General features: G+C 49.4%; 1 protein-coding gene across 2 annotated transcripts in view; it reads left to right on the forward strand.

The window, feature by feature from the left end:
• The window catches only part of TBC1D20 (TBC1 domain family member 20), a 509368-nt gene that overhangs the window by 111248 nt on the left and 373293 nt on the right, over positions 1-24827 (forward strand). Inside the window, exons 2-5 of one of the 2 annotated variants that reach the window (XM_069650950.1) lie at positions 18547-18732; positions 19128-19208; positions 20766-20952; positions 21372-21473. In XM_069650950.1, the coding sequence (XP_069507051.1) occupies positions 18547-18732; positions 19128-19208; positions 20766-20952; positions 21372-21473 (556 nt within the window). The remainder of the gene's footprint in view (positions 1-18546; positions 18733-19127; positions 19209-20765; positions 20953-21371; positions 21474-24827) is intronic. The other variant, XM_069650951.1, reaches the window with a different exon arrangement.

The raw sequence follows: 24827 nt of genomic DNA on the forward strand, positions 1-24827 counted from the left end.
CCAAGCCGGCAGAGACCCCGCCAGCGGAGACTGCCTCTGGGACTAGAGTTTCCCTGCCGCCAAGGAGGGAATCCTCTTTTCAGCCCATCGTCATGGCCCCCATGATGGAAGAAGTGAGGGGGGGCACGGTAGCCTCCTCGAGCTCGGAGTCAGCCTCAGAGGGGGAACTGACCGAGGCCGTGAGGAATCTCGAAGTCCAATTCGAGAAGGTTCGATCCCGCAAGGAAGATCCTCAGGAGATAACCGAGGAAGACGACGATGGTGAGGAAGAGCAGCCTTCCCTTCCGGCGCAGCCAGAACCTAGGCCTCAGGATAGCTCAGCGGCCATTTTGTTTGCGATCCAGTCCTTATGCTCTGAGATAAGGACGAGATTACCACAGCCCAGGCTGGAGGACCCGCATCCTGGCCCGTCGGGAAGTCCTCAGAACAAATGACGGAGGACCCAACCCTCTCCTCCACTCGCCCCCGTAAGGCCTGCAGTTCCCTCCTCATCCTCCCACGAGTCGGGAGATGACGGTGCAGTGGGCTCGATGACGGGTTCTGAGGGCGGCGACGACGACGACGGAACGGGTCTCCCGTCGCACTGGCCTCTCCGCCTGACGAGATTGGTTCATTCCACGCCATGATCGCCAGGGCGTCCGAATTGTTCCAGCTCTGCCCGGAGGAGCAGAAAAAGGAACGTTTCCTCTATCAGCGCCGGGAGGCCAAGAGGAAGACTGTCATTGCGGTGCCTCTAATCGATGACATCTGGGAGGAGGGCCTGTCGGTACTCAAGAACCCCTCCACGGCACCAGCCAAACGGGACCGGTACGAGAAGAAGTACCGGGTCCCCGAGACCGCTCCCCTGTGCCTCAGGGCCCAGCCAACGCCAGACTCAGTCGTCTCGGCAGCGGCGAAGAAGAAAGCGGCGGGGTCAGGAGTCTCAACGTCGAATTCCCCTCCGGACGGCGAGGGAAGGAAGTTGGACGCCATGGGGCGACGGGTCATTTCGTCGTCGGCGACGACGATCAAAGCGGCCAACACCCTGGCGATCGTGGCCCGTTGCGACAGGGAGCTCTGGTTTAAGCTGGCCCCCATATTGGACTTCCTACTAGACGACAAGAGGTCCGAGGCCCTGGAAATACTTCAAGAAGGCGAGGTGGCGTCGGACCACGCCATAACGGTGGCAACCGATATTGCCGATACCGGGTTCGGCCAGCTGGGCAACAGAGTTTGCCTACGACGACTGGGTTGGCTCCGGGCGACCGACTTCCGTCAGGACGTCCAGACCAGGGTGTTGGACATGCCGTTCGACGGCAGCAACTTGTTCGGGAAGGCGGTGGACGAATCCCTCCAAGCCATAAAGACGGACACGGCCCGTGCCCTAGGAGCCCTTCAGCAACGACAGCCCTTTCGGAGCTCCGGAGGCAGACAAGGGGCCTCCAAGGGATCCAGCGGTGGCTCGTAGTCCTACCGCCAGGCGGCCGTCTCAGGAGGCCTACAGGGGTCGCGGCAAGCAGGGAGCGCCTTGCTGCCGTCGGCAAGGTGGCCAGGGCGGCAAGGCCACCACCTCCAAGCAGGACTGAACCGGCCGTGGCCTTGGGCCCCCACCGAAGCACCCCGGTGGGAGGCCGGCTGACGAATTTCGTCGGCGTGTGGAAGTCCATCTCCACCGACCGTTGGGTGCTGGATACCCTGCCAAGAGGACACTCTATCGAATTCCGAAGAAGTGCCCTCACGTTCCACCTGTGGCCAGGAAGGAAAATCACGTCCCGCAACTGCTGTTGGAAGTACGGGCGATGCTCAGGAAAGGCGCCATTGAGCTTGTCCCGAAGAGGCTCCGGGGCTCCGGGGTGTACTCAAGGTACTTCCTCATCAGGAAGAAGACGGGCGGCTGGCGCCCCATCCTGGACCTTCGTCATTTGAACAAATACATCAGGTCACAAAAGTTCAGGATGGTCACCCTCCAGCAAGTGCTGGGACAGCTGGAGGAAGGCGACTTTCTATCGTCGTTGGACCTGGAGGATACATACTTCCACGTTCCCATCCTCAAAAGTCACCGAAAGTTCCTCAGGTTCGTTGTCCAGGGACGCCACTACCAATTCAGAGCACTGCCGTTCGGATTGAAGTCGGCCCCCAGGGTCTTTACCAAGTGCCTAGCACCTGTGGTGGCGCGGCTGCGCCTGCAGGGGATTCACGTCTACCCCTACCTGGACGACTGGCTCATCCGCTCAAGGACGAGGGAACTCACCGTCGAACACACTGCGAGGACCGTCCAGCTACTCACAGACCTGGGATTCGCAATAAATTACCCAAAGTCCCACCTGGTGCCGTCGCAGGTGGCCTTGTTTCTGGGAGCGAAGCTCGATACAGTGAGGCACCTGGCGGCACCGTCGGAAGAACGGACGAAGACCATTCTGGGCAAAGTGCAGCGCCTGCTAGCCACGGACGTGGCCAGGGTGAGGTCCATCAAGTCCCTCCTTGGGATGATGTCCTCTTGCATCTACCTGGTGCCCCTCTGCAGACTACGGATGCGCCCTCTTCAAGAATTTCTCGACGCTCATTGGATGCAGGCGACGGGCACCTTCGAAGACAGCGTCCCCCTCAACGAGGTGTTCCGGCGGGCGATTCAGTGGTGGGGCGTTCGAGCGCACCTCACGGCGGGCAAGGACTTTCAGACGCCGGCGTACCAGGAGACAGTGACGACGGACGCTTCCCTGGAAGGTTGGGGCGCCCACACCGGGGGCCTCAGGCTCCCGGAGGAGAAGCTCCTGCACATCAACATCCTGGAACCCCGAGCCGTGTTCTGGGCTCTCAAATCGTTCCTCCCGTCGCTCAAGGGCAAGGTGGTGCGGATCTTCACGGACAACACCACGACAATGTTTTACATACGGAAGCAGGGAGGTACCAGATCCCCAGCCCTATCCAAGGAGGCACAGGATCTGTGGCACTGGGCGGTCGCCCAGGGGATGTTCCTGGTTCCCTTCCACCTGGCAGGAGAAAGAAACACCATCGCCGACTCGCTCAGCAGGGAGCTGCGCGCGTGTCACGAGTGGGAGCTGTGCCAGGATCAGGTGGATCAACTCTTCCGACGATGGGACAAACCCCAAATCGACCTGTTCGCAACAGCGATGAACTCAAAGTGCCAGAGGTTCGCCAGCAGGTTTCCCCAGCTGAGAAGCATGGGCGATGCGTTCTCGTTCCCCTGGGACGGCCTATACCTGTATGCGTTCCCTCCGTTGCCGTTGCTGCTTCGACTCATCAACCAGCTCAAGAGGTCCTGGTGCAGGATGATCCTCGTCGCACCGGCGTGGCCGAGGCAGATCTGGTTCCCGGACCTTCTGGACTTGTCAACGTCCCCATCCATCAAGCTGTCGGCGGACGCGGATCTTCTCTCCAGAGAAGGAGGCGCCATTTTACACCACGACCCGGCGTCGCTGAACCTGCAGGCTTGGCTCCTGCAGCGCTAGAGTTTGGAGCGTACGATATACCGGCCGACTGCAGAGAGGTTCTTGCAAAGGCCAGGGCGTCCTCGACTCTCAAATGCTACGGTCACAAGTGGAAGAGGTTCTCTATCTGGTGCCGAGCACAGAAGATCAACCCCCTACGGATTACGGCCCCTCAAGTGCTGCCGTACCTGCTATCGCTGGTGAAGGCTGGGCTAGCCCATGCCTCCATTAAGATTCATCTGGCGGCGATCTTCAGATATACCAGAACCACAGGACGGACGTCCCTGTGGTCCCATCGACTGGTGAAAGAGTTTATGAAAGGACTGTTCCGGTCGTTCCTGCCGGTGAAGGCCCCGGCCCTGGCTTGGGAACTTAACGTGGTGCTGACTAGGCTCATGGGGCCCCCATTCGAGCCGATGCACTCCGCACCGATGAAGTTTGTGTCGTGGAAGACTGCATTCCTGGTGGCCATTATTTCCGCACGACGAGTGGGAGAGATCCAGGCCCTATCCTGCAAAGCACCGTACTTGACTTTCCATGCCTCGAGGGTGGTGCTTAGGACGCACCCCTTCTTTATGCCCAAGGTGCCGTCGGACTTCCATCTTAACGAGCCCCTGGTGTTACCTGTTTTCTTCCCATCTCCTTCGTTGCCGGCCGAGAGGACTTTGCACTCGCTGGATGTGGCTAGAGCGCTGAAGTTCTACGCGGACCGCACGAAGAGTTTTCGGAGGACATCGCAGCTGTTTGTGAACTTTGGACCTGTGAATCAAGGGAAGGCTCTCTCGAAGTCTTCTATTTCCAGATGGCTCTCCGGCTGCATCATGCACTGCCACCGGTTGGCTAACCGACTGCTGCCGGGCCGTCCGAGAGCCCATTCGACCAGAGCGATCGCTGCTACTACAGCGTTCCTATCTGGTGTGCCCCTGCTGGACATCTGCAGGGCTGCTACGTGGAGGTCGACGCACACCTTCACGAGATTCTACTGCGTCGATCGGGACTCCAGGGAGGAGTCCAGGGTCCGCCAAGCAGTGCTGCTCAACTTGTTCGCCTAAGGTGAGCCTGGTGAGGAGGTAAGAGATGCTTAATGTTGAGTTGTTGTATTGCTTAATGTTGAGCCTTTGCCACCTCCCGTGGTTGCATGTGTGTACTGCTATGTATTCTTATATTCATGAGCATGTGAATCCATGCCAGACCCCATGCTGGAGAAGGAACAAGTTACTTACCTGTAACTGTTGTTCTCCAGCAGGGGTCTGGCATGGATTCACATGCGAACCCTCCCGCCTACCCCTCTGCGGCTCTTCACTTGGTCATACTGCCACTTCACGTGCTACCAAATCTGAAGATGGCTGCCGGAGGCGGGGCTTAGGGAGATGGCAGTCATTGGCTGTGGTCAGTATGACGCAGAGATCAGTGATTGGTTACTACTACGAAAGACAGATCAGAAACGAAACTGATACTGATTTTTTCTTTACCGAGGATTCCCAGCCTGACGACGGGGAATATACATGAGCATGTGAATCCATGCCAGACCCATGCTGGAGAACAACAGTTACAGGTAAGTAACTTGTTCCTTTCCTTTACAGTAAAAGAAGGCAAAGTCTTGAAGGAGTATATTTGACAAAGCCCTTCTCTCTGGTTTCATCCGCCCATCTAAGTCTCCCACTGCTTCCCTTTCCCCTTTGTCCTTCATACCCAAGAAGGAGGGAGACCCCCGGCCCTTTATCGACTATAGAAGGCTCAGTTCCATCACGGTGCGTAATCAATATCCATTGCCTCTTATCTCTGTCCTTCTTGACCAGTTCGGTTCTTCAGCTATTTTCACAAAACTGGATTTACGTGGGCCTATAACCTTGTCCGTATTAGAAAGAGGGACGAGTGGAAGACTGCATTCAAGACCCACTATGGCTTATATGAATATCTTGTCATGCCTTTTGGCCTCTGCAATGCCTCGGCCACGTTTCAGAATTTTATGAATGACGTCTTCAGGGACATGCTGGATCAGTACATTATCATATATTTGTACAACATTTTGCTATACTCCCCATCTTACGACCAACATGTTATTCATGTCTCTTCCATCCTGCAACGCCTCAGAGAACACCATCTATTTGCTAAAGTCGAAAAATGCGTTTCCCACGCCACTGAAGTCGAATTCCTTGGTTATAAATTAACAGACCAGGGGGGTCCGAATGAACCACTCTAAGGTCAAAGCCGTGCTTGGTTGGCAGGTACCAACAACAATCAAGTCACTACAATTGTTCTGCGGCTTTGCTAATTTCTACTGTAGATTTATATGTTCTTATTCCCCTGTGGTTGCTCTCTTGACTGGTCTCACTAGCAACAAGGTCCCTTTCTCTTGGAATGCCAAGGCCAGGGGGCTTTCGATTGCTCAAAGCTGTGTTTGCTTTGGCCCCTGTACTACAGCACCCTAACCCTTCTCTTCCGTTCTTTGTGGAGGTTGACGCTTCCGGCGTTGCGGTTGGGGCCATCCAGTTCCAGGAGTGCGCAGATACTCGTGTCCTGCATTCGGTGGTGGTCTTTTCTCATAAGCCAACGCCCTGCGAGAAGAATTACATGGTCACTGAATGGGAACTCTTGGTGGTTTGCGATGGTTTTACTGAGTGGGAGCACCACCTGTTAGGCGCTAGCCATCCTGTGCAGGTATATACTGATCATCGTAACCTCTTGGCACTCACATCTGTTAAATATTTAACGGCCAGACATGCTTGATTCCATTATTTGTTTTCCTTATTTGATTTCACGATCACATATCGTCCGGCCCATTTGTATTCCAAGGCAGACACCCTTTCCCACCAGTACGGGAAACCTCTCACTACTGGCTGGGATTGTCTGCTCATATTGCCCAATCAGGTTGTTTGTGGCTGTACTCCACAGCCTCTCTCAGGGACTCCTGTTCAGGAATGGGTTTCTCTTGATCTGCCCGAATTAACCGAGTACAATTTGGATGTCATCCACTCATTGCCATACATCCAAGGCAAGATTTATATGCCTAATGCAGCAACCCGTCGAACTGCACTACACTGGTGTCACGATTCCATGCTCGCCGCCCTCCACGTAGATGAAAAACCATGGACCTCTTAGGCAGGCGGGGTTGGTGGCCATCTGTGTATAGGGATGTTATAGATTACAAATCTTCCTGTGCCATATGTACGCAGTGTCAATCCTCTTCTTGTAAGCCCATCGGATTGCTGCAGCCACTTCCAGTGCCCCATAGACCATGCCACATGATATCCATGGATTGTATCGTGGAACTTCCATCAGTCCATGAGTTTGACACCATATGGGTAGTGGAAGACCACTTCACGAAGATGGCACTCTTCATCCCTTGGCGCGGACTTCCCTCTGCACCTGTCCTGGACGATTTGTTACTAAAAAAGTATTCTTTTTTTTTTGTTTGGTCTCCCTTGTTACAGACAGGGGATCCCAGTTCACCTTCCATTTTTGGAAAGCCTTAACCTCATCCTTTTTCATGGACTATCGATACTCCAGTGCATAACATCCCCAAACTGATGGATAAACTAAGAGGCTTAATGCTACCCTTGAATAATACCTCCGCTGGTTATGTCTCCAACACCAGGAGTCTTGGTTATCTGTTCTGTGTTCCGTGGAGTTTGCTTACAACAATTCTATACACTCATCCACCGGTTCATCCCCGTTCTTTGCACTATATGGTCAACATCATAGGACTTTCCCATTGGAGCCCAAGCTGTCTCCTGAAAATCCTGCAGCCCACTCTTGCGTTCGTGATCTGACTGTACTACACAAGGACATAAAAGCACACCTTGTGAAGGCCCAGGACTGAGCCAAGTCGTTTGCAGATGCTCACTGCTCTCCTGCTCCAGTGTATCAGACCGGAATGCAAGTCTGGTTGTCCACCAGGAATCTGTCAGGAGGGACAGGAGCACTTTGCTTACCTGCAGCAGGTAGCCGAGTTTCTAAGGGCTCTTGATTTGCGGTGTAACCAGAGAGGTCGGCTATGGAGTGTAGAGGTCGGAGAGCATAGTGCACAGAGGCAGAGTGGTGGGCCCTTTCTGCCCAGCCCCGACCGGGCCAGGCAGGATCGATCCTTGCCGGTGATCTTTGAAGGTGAGCCGACTTTGCCTGCCGGCTTGCCTCCAGCAATGAATACGAGTCTAAGACTGTAAGCACTCCAGTTTAAATATCAAATGCAATTTTGGAAAGACTTCTGTCAGTTAGAAATGTGTTTCCTCAAAAGACATTTGAAAGGAAGCTCAGCAATCAAGAAGTCTATTCCTTAAAACTATCCCGTGGGTACCAATGCTAGGAACTGGATGCTGGCATGGTATTCTAGGAACTGGATGTTGTGATTACTTATTCTTAATTGGGAGCCACTATGAAATGGATAGGAGATGGTAAGGGACTAAGCGTGAGATAGGAATAGAAGGTAGTTATCTGTATACAGCCTTATCTATCTTGTGTGAGAGGAAGGAATCAAGGAGGGGGAAGAACCAGAAGGATAAGCAAATTCTGTAGGAACAACAACGAGAGGCAGAGAAGGAGGGAAGGTAGTGATATTAGTAGGACCTGATTTCCCGGATGGCAGGAGGACGCTCTAGCTACCGGGGTGGTGCACATTTAGTTCGGGAGAGCTTCTCTAGTTCTGTGCACTAGCTCTGACAGAATTCACGTGGTAATCCAAAAGCAGTCCATGAAACAAAAGTGGGTTGGCAGCGTGCGGGCAGCAGAAGGATCCAAACAGCAGGATAGTTGAGTCTGAAGAAGGACCAAGATGTCAGCAACGTTATGGCAGCAGAAGTACAAAACGTGTAGCAGGCGAGGGCCGTATTCAAGGCAAAGGTCGATAACGGTTAAGCAGTATTAGCAGGAGTATGCACAGAGGGAGTCTGTGACCAGAGAATTCCAACGAGAACAACGAACAAGACTGTTACCGGAATCACAACTTCAATCAGAAGCCGTTGTGTCCCTGCTTTGCCGGGTTTTATGGAGTGTAGGAGGCAGGGTGTGAAGCGGCATTGCCGCCACATGATCACGCTTACGTCTGGTTCCCTTGGCAATGGAATGCACAAATGCCCAGTGACTTCTCTGGTGGGCGTGTGTCCAGCGTTGCCAGGGCAACCTCAAGCATTTTAGGAAGGAGGAAGCGTTAATGTAAGGGAACCGTGTTAAGGGTGATCTGCGACGTGGAGCTGCAGGTAAAATGCGCTGAGAGCATGGTGTGATCATGACAGTATCCTCCCCCACAGACACCGACACCCCCCCTAGAGGCATGGGATTGGGCCAGGAGTTTGGGTGCATGTATATGTCTGACTGGCTCTCAAGATCTGTCTTTGGGACTGTATCCTTTCCAATCAACCAAGTAATACCGGACCCCTTAATGTGTTCTCATGTAGATAGCATTGACATCATATTCCTCTGAACCATGCACTGTCAGAGGCGCGAGGCGAGAAGTCAAACAAGTGCTTGGAAGGCAGGGTTTGATCAAGGAGCATGAAAGACCAGGTCTACTTTCCAGCGAGGTGGCCGAGCAAGACGTACTGCAACTGGGTTGATCACATCGATTATCGTATAGGGGCCCACAAATTTTGGGTTAAGCGCCTTCTTACCTGGAATTTTGAGATTGCGAGTCGTCCTGTCTGTCTTGTCAGCTCTTGCGTCCTAAGACTATCAAGGAGCGTTGAGTGAAACGTTGGGCGGCCTATGCCATTATGCAGGCCGAGGGTAGCTCCCCCACCGCCCCAGGCACCGTGAGTGACAGGGAGTTAAGCGATGGCCGTGACTCTGATACGGATGCCATCGACCTTTCATCGAAGCGGTTACGCACCGAATCGTCCGTCTCCGGCCATGACAGGCTGGACCATCTGCTATGGGGAATGTACATCCCGGCGACAGGGACGCACCGGATACACATAAGAGTAAGCACACAACCCTCAGTACTGTCTCGTTGGGGCGGTGTAAGGCGCTAACTGGTACGTTGAACTCCTCGACGGCACCCGCCGATTCACGCGGTCTGCAGCCCGCCTTGCAACCTCGTAAGCGACATGCATCCGGGGCATTCTGCAGACAAGGGCATTGACGCCAAAAGTCAGAAGGCTGTCGAGACGCCTCCTAAGAGTGCGCTGATGCATAAAGTTTTGGCTACATCGAAAATCGCAGTGAAACCGGTTGAACACCCGTAACCCCTCCCGGAGAGGCCAAACATCCGTGAGAGTCTTGCAAAAATTATTTTGGTGGCCAATAAGTCTAAGGATAGATCGAAAGACACAGTCACATGTCGGGATCGACAGGAAGACTATTATGAGAGCCCCCAGTCCTTATCTAAAACACTCTCAGATAAATCTCAACGTTCTAGGCAGGTAGATCCCCAGGAGGAGTCCCCCCCTGCACCCTCCCTCCCCCCCCCCCCGGGCCCCTCTCGCTCCTCATTATGGACCAGGGCGAGGTTTGAGGGGTATATGGATAGGCTTGCAAAGTTTGTAGACTTCTCAGAAAAGTTTACCACTCCCAAGAGGCCTAGTGAGTAAGAGCTTTACACTTCAGTCTCTAAATTTCAGGGGACCTCCTAACCTTTTCATGAGGAGGTCTTTGACCTCACAGATCAGGATGAGGGTCCTCAAGACCCCTTTTTACAAGAGGATGATCCTTTTGAGGATCACACTGACCAGGCCCTTATTGGGGAGACGAACCACTAGGGGATAACCCACCTTTGTTGTCACCTACCAATACCCCAGATCCTGACAAGATATGCATGGATCCTCCTGCCTCCCCACCTCTGTGCCAGGCATCTCCCATAGATGACCAGATGGCATTTAATGCCATTCTGAAAAAGGCAGCAGAACATTTTCAAATAACCACACAGGAAGCGGTGCAGGATGACTTTGTGGAGGATATTTTAAAGGAGAAGCCACCTGCCAGTCAGCCTATCCCTTTACTAAACTCCATTAAAAGGCGCATCACCCCTTCTTTACTGACCCCTTCACAGACAAGGGCTGTGAACCCTCGGGTGGAGAACATTGTTCGTCCCTCTCCTACAGACCCCCTCTATATTCGGGTACATGCCACCCCAGATTCTCTCGTGGTCACTATGACGAGAAAGAGAGCGTGGCTACCCTTGTCCACGGGTGAGGCACCACCGGACAAAGACTGCAAAAAACTGTATGCCCTAGGAAAACGATTCACTACTGCTGCGGCGTATTCCACCAGGATTGCCAACAATACCACGCTGTTGGCCAGTTATTGTGATGTGCAGTGGAACCTGCCAAAAGAGGGCCTGCAGGAAGTTCCCGAACCAGTCCGTTCACATCTGCTCACGGTTGTGTCAGAGGGTAGACAGGTAAGTCATAATATCCTTAAACACCCTAGATGCTGTGGAGACAGCAGGGAGGACTCTGTCCCAGGGTACCCTTTTGAAACGACACGCCTGGCTAAAAACACGGGGTTCAAACCCGAGCCACAAGCGTCTCATCAACAAACCGCTGGAGGAGTCCAACCTGTATGGCAAAGCTGTAGATGAGGCAGTGGAAATGGTTAAAAAAAGAGCATGAGACTTTGACATTGTTAAATCAAATGACTCAAAGGCTCTTTCAGCAGCGAGGTGGGAGTTCTCGCCGCTCCTTTCGCAGACCGTCCTACTCACGTTCCCCACATAACCAATATGGAATGGGTAACACTTGGGCCTCAGGTCAAGGGTCCGCTACCTCCAATCCGTATTCACCTAGAGGACAGCGCTGTGGGAAAGGAAGGGGCCGCAATGCCACCCCTGGAGGCGCCCCGACCTCCAGTCAGAAATGACTTACAGATCCCGGTCCCCTCCCATGCCTTCCCGGTCGGGGATGTATAACATCATTCTTACATGCATGGGAGAGGATTACCACAGACCAGTGGGTGCTCAAGACCGTCACCCATGGTTATTGCATCGTGTTCAGCCGGCCACCTCGATTCAGCCCACCAAAGTCCAGGCGTCTAACACCGGAACACCTGAAGATCCTGCTGCAAGAGGTCGAGATCCTGCAGGAAAAGGGCGCAATCGAAGTCGTCCCCGTTCTACAGGTAAACAAGGGTATTTATTCAGTGTTCTTCCTTGTACCCAAAAAGAATCTCACCATGCGCCCTGTGCTAGACTTGCGCCCTTGCGAACAAATTTGACAAACCTCAAAAGTTTTGTTTGGTAACGCTGCAAGAAGTAATCCCCCTACTAATGCAGGGGGATTAGATGGCAACATTGGACATGAAAGATGCATACTTTCATATTTCAATGTTGCCGGCACACAGGAAATACCTAAGGTTCATGATAGAGGACAAACGCTTCACCCCCAAGAGTATTTACAAAGGTGCTGGCAGTTGCAGCAGCTCACCTGCGCAGGCAATCGATCCCAGTTTATCCTTACTTCGACGACTGGCTCATAACATGGGACTCCTAGGAACATGCCTGTCAAACCCCCAAAGGACTATAGACCTATTATTCAGTCTGGGATTCTCCATAAGCGAGAAGAAATCCAGCCTCGACCCCAGCCAAGTAAAGCAGTTTCTGGGGGGTCTAACTTGGACAGAAGACGGCCTTGTCTTCCCCTCCAATGAGAGGGTTCAAAACATGCTGTTTCAGATCCCTCAGTATATAGCCAGTCGAGAGGTCATGATACGCAAGGCCATGCGACTGTTGGGAATGATGGCATCCTGCATTTACTTTGTTCCTCGTGCACTTTTGTGCATGTGCCACATGCAAGAGTGGCTCAACAGCCAGTGGTGTCAGGCCAGCGGACAATGGGACGATCTAGTGGTTGTCTCGGCAGCCCTCATTCTCTCCCTGCAGTGGTGGTCGAGGGAAAACCTCTTGAAGGGGAAAACCTTCACCAGCCCCGCAGTAGAAGCCACTCTCACGACGGAGGCATCTCTCACGGTATGGGGGGCTCACCTCCTTCAGCAGACGGCGCACAGCGTTTGGTCCCCAGCAGTAGCATCCAACCACATAAACCTTTTGGAGCTGTTAGCATTGTTCAAAGCAATGAAGGCCTTTCACACACAATTGCAGGGAAAGACAGTACTGATCCTCACAGACAGCACCACGGCCATGTACTACGAGAACATTTGAAAATGGGCTCTCAAACACAGGATGTTCCGATTGTCTCAACACATTCCACGGAAACTCAGTCTTCTTGATGTGCTGAGCAGAGACTTCCACTGCCCTTAGAGTACGAATGGTGACTACATGAAGACATCATCGCCAACGTTTTGGCAGAATAGGGCTTCCCAGAGAGCGACTTGTTTGCAACTCTGGAGAACACAATGTCCAGATTATGCCTCCAGGTACCCTCAGAACCGATCCAGGGGGAACAGTCTCTGGATAACATGGTCAGGGACATTTGTTTACGCTTCCCCCTCCCACATACTCTCAACCTAGCGGCCTCGCTCCGGAGGTCATAAAGTTTGGCCATCTCCAACTTCCTCAGAGATTCATGGATTTACTTATAGAAGCAAGAAAGCCTAACACCAGACATTGCTACTCCAATAAATGGAAACGTGTCGTCATCTGGTGCAATTCCAAGAGCATCAATTCCATTGACTGCTCTCCTACTCATATTGTATTATACCTGACTCACCTACTAGACTCGGGTCTAGTTTTTAATTCCCTGAAGGTTCACTTAGCTGCACTCTCAGCCTATACCACGTCCCAGCAGAAAGTTTTGTGGTGGAAGGTCCCAGTAATTAAAGTTTTCATGGAAGGGGTTAAGAGAATGCATCCCCCTGTTTCTAACCCGGCTCCTGGATGGGACCTAAATGTGGTATTAATCAGATTTGTGGGGTCTCCCTTTGAACCTATGCACAAGGCAAGCCTCAAAGTACTCACTTACAAGACCGCCTTTCTAGTGGCAGTCACTTCAATAAGGAGAGTCGGTGAACTACAGGCCCTTTCAATTCTAGACCCTTTTTTCACAATTCACAGAGATAAGGTGGTTCTGCGCCCTCACCCTCGGTTTGCGCCCACGTTTATTTCTAAGTTCCATGTGAACCAGTAAATAGAACTACACACATTCTTCCAGAATCCCAATAACATGCTGGAAAGAAGCCTACACACACTGGATTTGCGCAGGGCAGTCATGTACTATCTGGAAAGAACTAAACCACTAAGGAAAACAAACCAGTTTTTTGTTTCAGTGGCGGTTGGTAGAGAAGAGGATCCTGTCTCTAAATCAGCCATCTCACGGTGGATTGTTAATTGCATCACACTCTGCTACACTCTTGCCAAGAGAGATCTGCCCTACAAGCCTACAACACACATTACTCGAGGCACTGGGGCTTCCATAGCATTAATTGCAAATCTCCCTCTCAAGTCCATTTGCAAAGCGGCAACCTGGAGGTCTGTGCACACCTTTACAAAACACTATTGCATAGACACTCACTCTAGGTCTGATTCTCAGGTGGGATAAACAGTACTAAGACATCTTTTCACTACCGTTCCTTCTCACATAGCACCACCGACTCCAGGTACTGCTCGCTAGTCTATGCGCAGCATGTGCTTCTAAGCAGATTCACAAGCATCAAAAGATATGCATTACTTATCGTAATAGCATTTCCCATGATATCTGCTTAGATTCACATGCACCCAGCCCTCTCCCCGCCCCCCCCCCCCGCTCGGATGGAAGGAACATAGACATCTTACTACTACTTCTCTCTTTCTTTACTCACTCACGATAGTCATAAGGCTCCCTCACGGCAGAAAAAATACAATCGGAAGGACTTCGACGCGTGAGCGATTTTGGGTACACTACATGTCACATTAGGGATAGTGTTACCGGCACGCCCCTGTCGACGTCACCTTTCGATCCTCGAAAGACGAGATGCAATACTCTGCGGTTATCACTAGATGTCGGACTATATGCAGAGCATGTGAATCTAAGCAGTTATAATCTTCAAAATGCTATTGCGGTAAGTAATACATATCATCTAGAGTGTGAGATTAGGGGCATGACATGCGGATTTCATACCAAATTTGTTATGTTCTATGAACATCCCTGTGTACTTCATAACAGAACGTTGATGGCTAAGTTTCTGCGTGCCTTTTTAGACCTTGACAATTGTACAGCAACTGGCACTCTTGGAACCTTGATATCTAACTACACCAAATGGAATGCGGATTGCTTTATTGAATTTTGGGATGGAGAAACCCATCTTGCAAAAACTAAGCTGAAACGGAAATTGTATGAGATCAGCAGAGAACAACACTTGGTGAACCTGTACTCTAAAAGAAATGGTGGTCCTTTTTGTGAGTATATTAACCGACGCTTGGCAAAACCCTCTTATTGCGTTGCGTTCCCCAACAATACCATTTTTAGACAATACCTACTTCTTAAGCTTAATATAAGTGTTGCACATGCAACTAATGGGGCATTCTTGGCATCACTAGCTCTGAGCATGTATGTTGTCTACGTGGCACCAGCGACATTGAAACCTTGGAACACCTGCTTATTAAATGTGAGAGTTTATTCCATATCAGAGCCAGTTTATTCTAAAATGTATAAAAATGAATTTAACTGTATTGATCGATCTTCTCTTTGGTGCAATATTTTCTTTTATTAGATGGTTCAGGTTATAATTTGATTTTTTACATGGTCAAGTTTTATTGGAAATGTGTAGACATTTTTTATCTCCCATGCTGATTTTAAATAATGTTCTATAACTGTATTCTTTTATATTAGATCATTTATTTAAGCAGATGAACTGTCACTTATGATTTTATTCCTTGATCATGCAATGTTGTTTTATGTGAATTGACCTATGTGTATGTGTATGTGCATGTTATTGTCTTTTATAATACAAAGCCTTCGGCTATGCGTATACAAATAAATAAATAAATACATCATGACACTTTTCAAAATGATCTAAACTATTTCGAAAGATGACAATGTGTAGGGCATGAAATAATGCTCTGAATTTGTCCTACTGTATGGGATGTGTGATCTATAATCTATGTGACGAATCCAGGGTATTCGTCCCTTCTTCTCATAGGGGAGCCACCCCCTTTGAGGCTAGGGAGGTGAGCCTTTAAAATGAAACCCTCCCTAGGGGTTTGGGAAAGCGGAACCTCACTGGGAGTGACTCCTCTCGAGGTGACAAGGACTCCCATTCCTATCAGGAACTCTCGCTATAAAAATACCTTGGCTGCTTTTATGGGAGAAGAAGAGACTGATGTTATATCCGTCGATAAAATCTCAAAACCTTCTGACATTGCTTTTGAACGTTTGGCTGAAGGCAATGCTGAACTGCCCTGAAACACAACAGTGTTTCAGGGCAGTGAAGAGAAGCAGTACGCCCCCTGGAAGTATGGTAGCGAGAATAAAGGAATAATTATTCATTATTGGAGAGTGAGAAATCCTATGCAGAGGCGATCCTCTGATGACGCAACGTCCTGAAAGGGCGCAGCCAATGCACTGCTGATCTAGTGCTGGCATGGAGAGAGCAAAATGCGACCGAGACACCGGCAGCATGAAGTACCATATTGCAGAGGCATAGACAGGAGAAACCCTGTGGCACTTAGTGGCCTGAGCATGCTGCAGCCATGGTTGGTCTGATACCCACAACAAGAGCCAATACCAGATAGCGACAGAGGAATGAGTCCCCGGTTCACGGTGTGAGACCTGAAGAAGGCACCGGAGCTGGCGGACTAAGGGAGCTGAATGCTTACTTGACGGAGACGCTGCCGAGAGCTAGGAATGGCGCAACGCTCCCTCAAAGACGCCACCATGCTGGAGCACACCCTAAAACAGTGAAGGTGGCTGGGTTGTCCAGAGTAGAGGCACATGAGCCGAACAAAACCTGAAGGGGGAAAGACGAGAAAGTGGAGTAAAACCACGTATGGGTCAGACCGAATACCCTAGAGGGTTATGGGAGCCATAGAAACTAGAGTATTGGATATTGGCAGCAACCCAAGGGACAACCCCAAAAGCTAGAAGTCAGAGGGCCAGAGTGGTATAAAGTGTCCTATCAAGATAAGTATAATAAAACCACATACGGGTCAAACCGACCCACAGAAATGTAATATCTTAGAGGGTTGCGGAAGCCCTAGAAACCCGAGTATTGGACATTGGCAGAGGCTCCAGAGACAGCCCCAAGAGTTAAAAAAGCCAGAGGACCAGAGGGGTCTAGAGAGCCCCATCGAGATAAGTGGAATGTTGCAAACTATAAGTGAAAGGGTTGGAGGGTTCAGTCAGCCAAGCTAAGAGGAGAAACAAAGGGGAATGGAGAGACTTGTATAAAATCGGAACAAGAAAATGAGTGATCCAATTGGTGGAATGGATTAAGGGAATCATCCCTTCATTTAAACTTGAGACATTTGGTTTATTGAAAGACTTATCGTTTTCTTTGAGGAGCCCAAGGAAAGACTAAGGAACATTTCTTTGATGAACTTTGATAACGAACCTTGCGATTGTGACCTGCACTCTGCGATCCCTGTGGTGTCAGCTCCTCCCACTAACGTGGGTTGGAGCTGATGCCGCTGGGTGCTTTAATTTTTTTCCTTTTTTTTCTTACGTGTCCCCTGCTTTCCGAAATAAGCAGGGGACACCCCCGCAACCCCTGACCCCCATTGCTGTGCCCAGGAAGAGCGGGGGACACCCCGCAACCCCCGCTCTGCTTGGGCGCAGTAAATGTCACCCTCATTTTGTGCGCCTCCAAAGTCGCAGTGACTGCGCGGGCGCACAAATGAGGGCGACATTTTTGTACAATACCGTTTATACCACTATGCATGTGTTTATGATCGTGGTTCAAGGAATCATGTATTTAAATGTCTGCTTTTTTCAAAGCCTGTTTTATGATTTAGCTATTACATATATTACTATTCTGAAAAGTACCTTGTATGTTTTGGTTCTATCGCTCTGATGAACAACAAAGGATGGGAAACCATTTGTAGAAACTTATTTATACAGTTTGACACATACTTAATCAGCAAATAACCTACAGTGGATACCGTGTTGGTTTCCTTCCTTGCTAAATTATGTCATGTTGACTTTCTAGAGGCAAAGGATTACCATCACAAAATGTGGATATACCATTTCTACTATACAGAGTCGGGTTGCCTGATAAATATTGCATATGCAGTTTTTAATTGTACTTAACAAAGCCTAAACGTTTTTGTCTGCAGCATTCTTCAAACGTTGCTCCTGGATCGGGTGCACAGTCTAGCACCATGTGAACTCCAGGAATTGGACATTGTAGCCCATTAGAGAGGACTGTGCATCAGATCTGTGCCAGGGGAGGGGGTCTTTAGGAAAACAAGTGGTGATGGCTGGAAGTTTTGGAATTAGTCCTAACCTCCTGGCATTGCTCTGGGCGATCCTCCAGACCATCGTTCTTTGCAAGCCAAGTCATTACAAAAGGGGAAAGACCACATGCAAATTAGGCGTGTACCCATCCCAAAAGGGCCAGTCCAGCCCGAACTGCTTGGTCACATCCCTTCCGCATGAGACCACAAGCATCAACAAACATGTTTCGTTAGGACCTGGTAAAAAGGAGGGCCATAACATTTCCACATTAATCCCTTTGCTTTCCTTAGTCTGTAGATGAGTTGACATTTCCATTGTGATTGCCTTGATATTTCTGTCTTGGGAAACATGTACTGCTGCTGAAGGTAGGAGCCAAGTTCTTTGAGGCTGAAGAATTTTGTAATTGTCACTTCCATAAGCAGAATGATTAAGGGAATCAATGTTGTCAATCTGTCAACTTCATGCCCATTATGGTATATGGATTCATGAGATGTTTAAGTAAGGATTAGGAACAGAAGTGGTAAGGTACAACACAATGATATTAAGTTTCTTTGATATTCTTTATATCTGGATGGTGCTGACTCAAATGAATATTTATTTTGGAGCTAGAGAGTAAATGGAGTGTTCCTGCCTGGAGCAGAAGGATATTGGAGTGTAATTTTCTTTTTGTTAATTGAAAGCTGTCTGTGTTCCGTCTTGTTACAAGGAGCGGGGGGGGGGAGGGGGAGTACTCCTTGTCCACTGGGTAAGGGAGGGAAAGGTTACTTGTTCCTTGTGCCACAAGGCACATTGTTTCCTAGGTACATGATGGAGTAAGCTTTTGCCTGTTTTACTGAGTCTGGTCCTTCTTGGATTTCATACAGACCCTGAGTCCAAAAGGAGAAGGAAAGAGGCAGAGATCCATCATGCCCTGCGTAGGGAGCCCAGCGATGTTGCAGCTCTTCGACGCATGGCAATTAGTGAAGGAGGGCTCCTGACAGATGAAATCCGGTGCCAGGTTTGGCCAAAGCTCCTCAATGTGAACACTGATGATCTGCCCCCGAAACCAGGTTAGGAAAGGCATGTCTAAGAAAGATTAACACATCCCTGAGGTTACCACAGTGTGGCTTGGAGATTTTTGATGGTTTGGGGCCTCCACAGTGTGCGATGGGATGGTTGAGGATTCACTGGTACTGCAGTGTGTTAGGGTGACATGTGAGTGCTTGGTTCCACCTGAGTATTTGGAAAGGTTGAGCTGGCTCTTGGTGGATGACCGAATCAGAAAGAGTTTGATGCCAATATTGTGTTCGAAGGGGCACTTTGTAGTCATTTTGCTTGGTGTCTGTCCCTCTAGGCTGAGGTTGGCTCACTTGGCAGGCAAGCACTGCTGTGGTTTTGGGGTTTCACCATGCAGCTATTTGGATAAATCTGCTTATATCAGAGTTTTGTTTTTTTTTGCCGACAGGTGCAGAACTGAGAGAAAACAACAAGGATTATGAGCAGGTCTTAATGGATGTTCGCCGTTCGCTGCGCCGCTTTCCCCCAGGTGAGCTCTTCTAGAAAGTCATCGCCCTGCTGCCTTAGTTATTTTCATTTGGTCTCTGCCTGGGATTGGGGAAAGATGAGGCTCTCTTCCAGGCTTGAGAGCTCTAGATGACCTTTTTAGAGACACTGATTACTTTTTTGAGGATCAGACTCCAAATAGACTTGCAGTTTATAAGATGGGCGTCTCCTCACAAGTAAGTGTGTGTAGTGCCATGGTAAGAGTTCTAAGAGGATAGAAGGTGATGAGTAATGTTAACTAATTTAGTAGAAAATCCAGTGACCATTGATAAACAAAGGGCTCTAGCATGAGATTTGTCCTTGGCAAAGGGCCCCGTGTAGACTTGCCATGGTACTGCTGGTGACTACCGGCAAGAGTTGGCTTTCGCTCTACCGACATTGGTCTTCAAATCTCATATGAATGTGTTAAACTCTGACGCAGTTGCTCGTTGTGCAGGTTTATCCTTGTGCCATCTACTGTTGGTTATGTTCTGCGTCTTCTTTTGTGGTTTGCTCCGTCTTTTGTGGTTTGCTGCGTCTTTTGTGGTTTGCTGCAGTCTTTCATGCTCCCACAGGTGGTTGAGGGTGTGCTTGTTTGCTGCTCTATTGCACATTCTGCTAAGGTCACTTGGCTTGCTCACCTATCTTCAGAAGTAGTTTAGCAAAGGTAAAAAGAGTGCTGCCTCATCCACAGGTGGTCAGCATATGCCCTGCATCTCTTGACTGTGCTGGGGGATTTACGTTTTTTTGTCCTGTTGGGTACATGAACGTCTAGATGTGATCAGCACAGATCATTGATTGGAATAAGATTGCCTACGATTAAGGTTGGGATAACTCGGTGTAGAGCATGAGCAGACCAGAAGCCTTAAAGGATGAATTTTAAGAAGGTTTTATTCAAAGGGATGGCTTTGTCCAGTGCACAGCACCTAATATATTGTATGGGCGTGATGAGACTTGGAGGCCACTGTGATGGGTGTAGGTGTGAGCAACATTAAACCAAGATTGATTGGGCTGATGGATGTTGGGTGTAATCAACATAAACCCTGAATTGGGTTGTGTAGGTTAATAACAGGGTCGCAGGAATAGTTATGATTGACTGCATAGGTTGTGAAAGGTTGGTTCGGATAGGTTGTGTTGAGGCTGGTCATAGGAGTGAATGTGAGTGAATGAAGCCTGGATTGGGTAGGTTGAGCTGCTTTGAGTGACTGGAAGGACTCAAACTGTTTGAAGGCACAATGGAAAGGGGGCATCTTGAAAGGGAACACTTTTGCTGATAATTTGTTAGAGGGCTTTATTTGGGGTCCAGTAGCAGGAGGATGATAAGTACTAGGTCTTAAGTTTGTGAGATCTAGCCTTCATTTCGAAATTATTAACCATGTATCCCTAAAGGTTTGGTTGACCCTCCCTAGACCTGTCAGATGAGCAGTCAGCAGGCTTCCGTACTATGATGTGGGTGATAGTCCAGTATCACGGTCATGTTATTGCTGGGTCTATGATGTGAGAAGATGGGATTTCAAGTGACGGGAAAGGATCCTTTTGATGACTCATCTGCATTTTCCAGGCATGCCGGATGAGCAACGGGCTGGACTCCAGGAGGAACTGATTGATATCATCCTGCAAGTGCTGCAACGCAATCCCCAGTTGCACTACTACCAAGGCTACCATGACATTGTAGTAACATTCCTGCTAGTTGTGGGGAAGAGTCTAGCAACCGCGCTCGTGGAGAAGTTATCCACACACCATCTCAGGTAAGTATCACCACTCGCCCTTCTGCTATGGGCATGGGATGCGACACTGAGGTTTGTGTACATTGGCTCATATATAGAGCAAAACCAACACACTGGGTAGGAGAGGGATGGCATACATGTAAGGGAATCAAGGTGTGAAACAACTGATGCTAATTCAGAAATTGGTCAGGCTCAAGGTTTGAGTAGACGGAATAAACAATCATGGTGGCAATTATTTGGAATGTGGGAGGCAGGATACCCGTAGAAACTGGGATTGTTTTGATGGACAGTGTATTATTTTGGGATACTCTTTCAAATATTGTGAGGCGAGCAGAACTGATGGGTGTGGGAGCTAAGTGTGTGTGGGTGTGGGTGTGGGAGTGGGAGGTGGGGTTAAGATGTATTGCACTCAAGGTCTACCTTCTCAACTCTTCTTTTAGGGATTTTATGGACCCAACAATGGACAACACTAAACACATTCTAAATTACCTGATGCCTATTATAGACCAGGTGAATCCGGAGGTGCACGATTTCATGCAAAGGTGGGTGTGTGGGCACTGTTAAGACGTGTGAATTTTGGCATTGTGGTGTTGCTGAATTGTGTTCCTGTGTTGCAGTGAATGGCTGAAGCTCAGAACTAAGCATTGCTGGATGTCATGCTTGTAGAGCAGCCCACTACTGAGTCTATTCTATGTGGTACTGGATGGCAGAGCATTGCTCGGCCTAGTTTCTTGGTTCGGACCTGGACATTAACACATGGTTCCCTTTACCTGACCCTTGAGATTGCAAACGCTCTCTTTCCCCATGACCTATCCCATCAGCTATGTAATGCCCACTGTCCTCATTCTGAAATACAAACCCATTGCAGGTTGTTCAGGTCTTTTGGGACAATCATTGGTTTACAGTACCTTACAATTCCATAATTGACAGGTTTTCCTTGATGGAAGCCTTGCTCTGGTTCTTTTTCTCACATTTTGGGATTTACTTGATGACTATGTACAGTGTTCACTCTCTTGTCTTGGGAGAAGACCATTATCAATGCCATGTGCTTCTTTTTAGCCTTTTATGGCTCTGCAAATCTCCCCAAAGGCCTCTTCTTGACACCATTTAATGATGTTCAGTTTATGGTGCAACATCGTTATTCAGGCGACTAACAGATCCATGTACCTTGAAATGAGTCGCGGTTTGGGTCCCCAAATCATGCTGTCTAAATAAATGCAAAGAAATTGTACCCCGATACTGGCCTAGCATGTCTTGCAAATTACTCCATCCAATATCACAAGATTACACAGCTACATCTGTGCTGTAGTTACCAGCCCCAGTAATGACAGTCATGGATCTTTCCTCCCTGCTCTCCAACCTCTATCTGAACCCCCTTCCAGCTCTTATTCGCGCATCTAACCTAACCTTCTACAACTACTCGGACAACACCCAGATCGTCTTCTACCACTGGATGACAGATAACCACCTCCTCCTTAACTCTGAAAAAAACAAAATCATGACCTGCGGGAAGATGGCTCTCTTCTCATAACCCCACACCCTGGCCGGCCTCCCTAGGCCCTCCTCCCATTGCTCACGGGAGGATAGCTCAGGGGCAATATGCTCACCATGGCAACAAGACGACACAGAGCAACACGGGTTCGATCCCTGGGTCCGCTCTTAGAACCTCTGGGTATTAAGCTCGTTATAAATAATCTATCATATCATTACATCCAACTCTGTAAAGAACCTGAGGATTTACCATGGATGCAGATCTGACACTTTCAAACCACATCAACTCTGTGTCTAAATCCTGCTATCTACACCCCCACATTGTCAGACTCATCTTCCCAAGCCTCTCTTACCCTCACAGAGTCAGAGCAATCATGACTTTCATCCTCTCCTGCTTAGACTACACCAACTCCCTGGGCACCCAGTATGTCAACTCTGAAAGCTCCAATGGGTCCAAACCACTGCAGCTATGCTCCCCCCCCCCCCAAATACGTGACCCCCGGGAGCACATCACACCTGCCTCGGTGTCCTCCACTGGCTCCATATCAGGCAATACTTCACTTTCAAATCCATATGCATAACTCCCTGCTCAAGACAGCTCACTCCTCGCCAACCAAATAGAAACCTATGACCAGGCACTGCATCCCCCCTTCAAATCAGCAAGAACAGGGGGGTTCCTCCTCTCTCCGACCAAGCTCCTACAATCTGGAATGCAAGTCCCCTCAGCATCCGCCTCTCGGAGGATCACCTTGCCTTCAATTCCTGGCTTTACCCCGCCCCTGCATCGTTCCAAACCCATTCCGTACACCGGCATCATAAGCCCCCTCTCGGATAGGCTGAGGCAGCATTTGAACCCCTCATAGAATGTACTGAGCGGCGGAGAGAATGCACTCCAGCAGACCGCACGACAGAATCCATGACAAGTCTACAAAACTAAGAAACCATCCAGGAGACAAGGGTAGGTATCGCACTCCATGTCAATGAAAGATGGGCGCAGCACAGCCCACCCACCCTCATGCATCTATCATCATATACTACTTGAAGACACATCGCACAACACCTCTTCCATTAGAATGCAGCTATGTCCCACGACAGAAATTCAGTTTAGTTGGACACATAATTAGTCTCCTTCACTCACATACTCTTTCTGACAACCTCACAGCACCCATCCACAAGCCAGCTCGACATGGGTCGTCAGCTGCCTACCTTCGCATGGGCTAAAATGCACACATGCATTCTATCTCCTGTTCCTTGGACTTTGGTTCCCTGGGGGCGTTCACCTACAGCGCTTTGAGGCCATACTAATTGGAAAGGCACTATACAAATGACACATCACATTACAAGCTTCCCAGGCCCACCTACCTATAGTGATGGCTGAACAAGTAAGGGCAGCTCTGAAGAGTCTATCAGAGTGTTTAAGAGACAGTATAAAGCCATGGAGATGCAGTTGGTTTCCAGCAGTTAACAGGGAATGTGTGTTACTCCTCATAACCACAGCCATGCTTTCATGGTTCTTGCTTGGCTTTTGTAAGTATAGGCCTCTGACAGTCTGTGACAGCTGAACTTCCCTATGAATGAATGACATGGATGTTGCGATTTATGGCCATAGCTTCAACCTGCCTCGAAAGGTGCAAGGGCTACAGAGCCCGGACCATACCTGGCCAACACCCAAATGGGTGACTGGCTGGTGGCTGCCAAACATTTAAAAGGATGCACTTTTGTGATTGGCAGTTGTGAAGGCATCATGAAGTAGACACAGACATCTGAATAGAGTGTGGGTTATAAACCTTTATTAACTAAAAAGGAGCTTTGGAAAAAGACCTATCTTGCCCTGATTTCCCTACCTAAATGAAATCCACGATAGTCTGTGCCAGGATGTCCAAAGCAAAATGGCGGCCTGTGTCCAATACCTATACTTGCCCCCGCGTCTAAATGTATACAATGTGTAGGGATGTCCGTATCAAATGAGAAGTGTTCAAAATAAAAGTTCAGAGCTTCTTCCAGCTCTTTGGTAGAAACAGGGATACCCTTGAAAAAAAGCTAAAAATCGAAAACGTTCTGAAAAGATCCTGAAACATTCAGAATGTGCAAGTGCTATAGCATGAGGGCAGGGGAAAGGGGGCGGAGGGGAAGTGCAGGAAGGAATGAAAAACAACAAAAAACGCATTCCTACTAGGCCATGAGACGATTGGGATCGTCCAAGTGCTGAACAGAAAAATGGGGACTTGGGGGAGGAAGGGAAGTGCAGGTGAGAAGGAGCAGGGGTGAAGAGTAAACAAAACGAAAGACAAAGCGATCCTACTAGGCCAAAAGACAATTCGGACCATGCAACCACTGTAACATAGAAGGGGGAGAGGGGAAGGACAATAATGAATGTGGACAGGTATGACACACACAAAAGAATG

The sequence above is a fragment of the Ambystoma mexicanum genome, chromosome 3p (assembly GCF_040938575.1).
Source record: "Ambystoma mexicanum isolate Mex_15411 chromosome 3p, UKY_AmexF1_1, whole genome shotgun sequence".
NCBI classification, from domain to species: Eukaryota; Metazoa; Chordata; class Amphibia; order Caudata; family Ambystomatidae; genus Ambystoma; species Ambystoma mexicanum.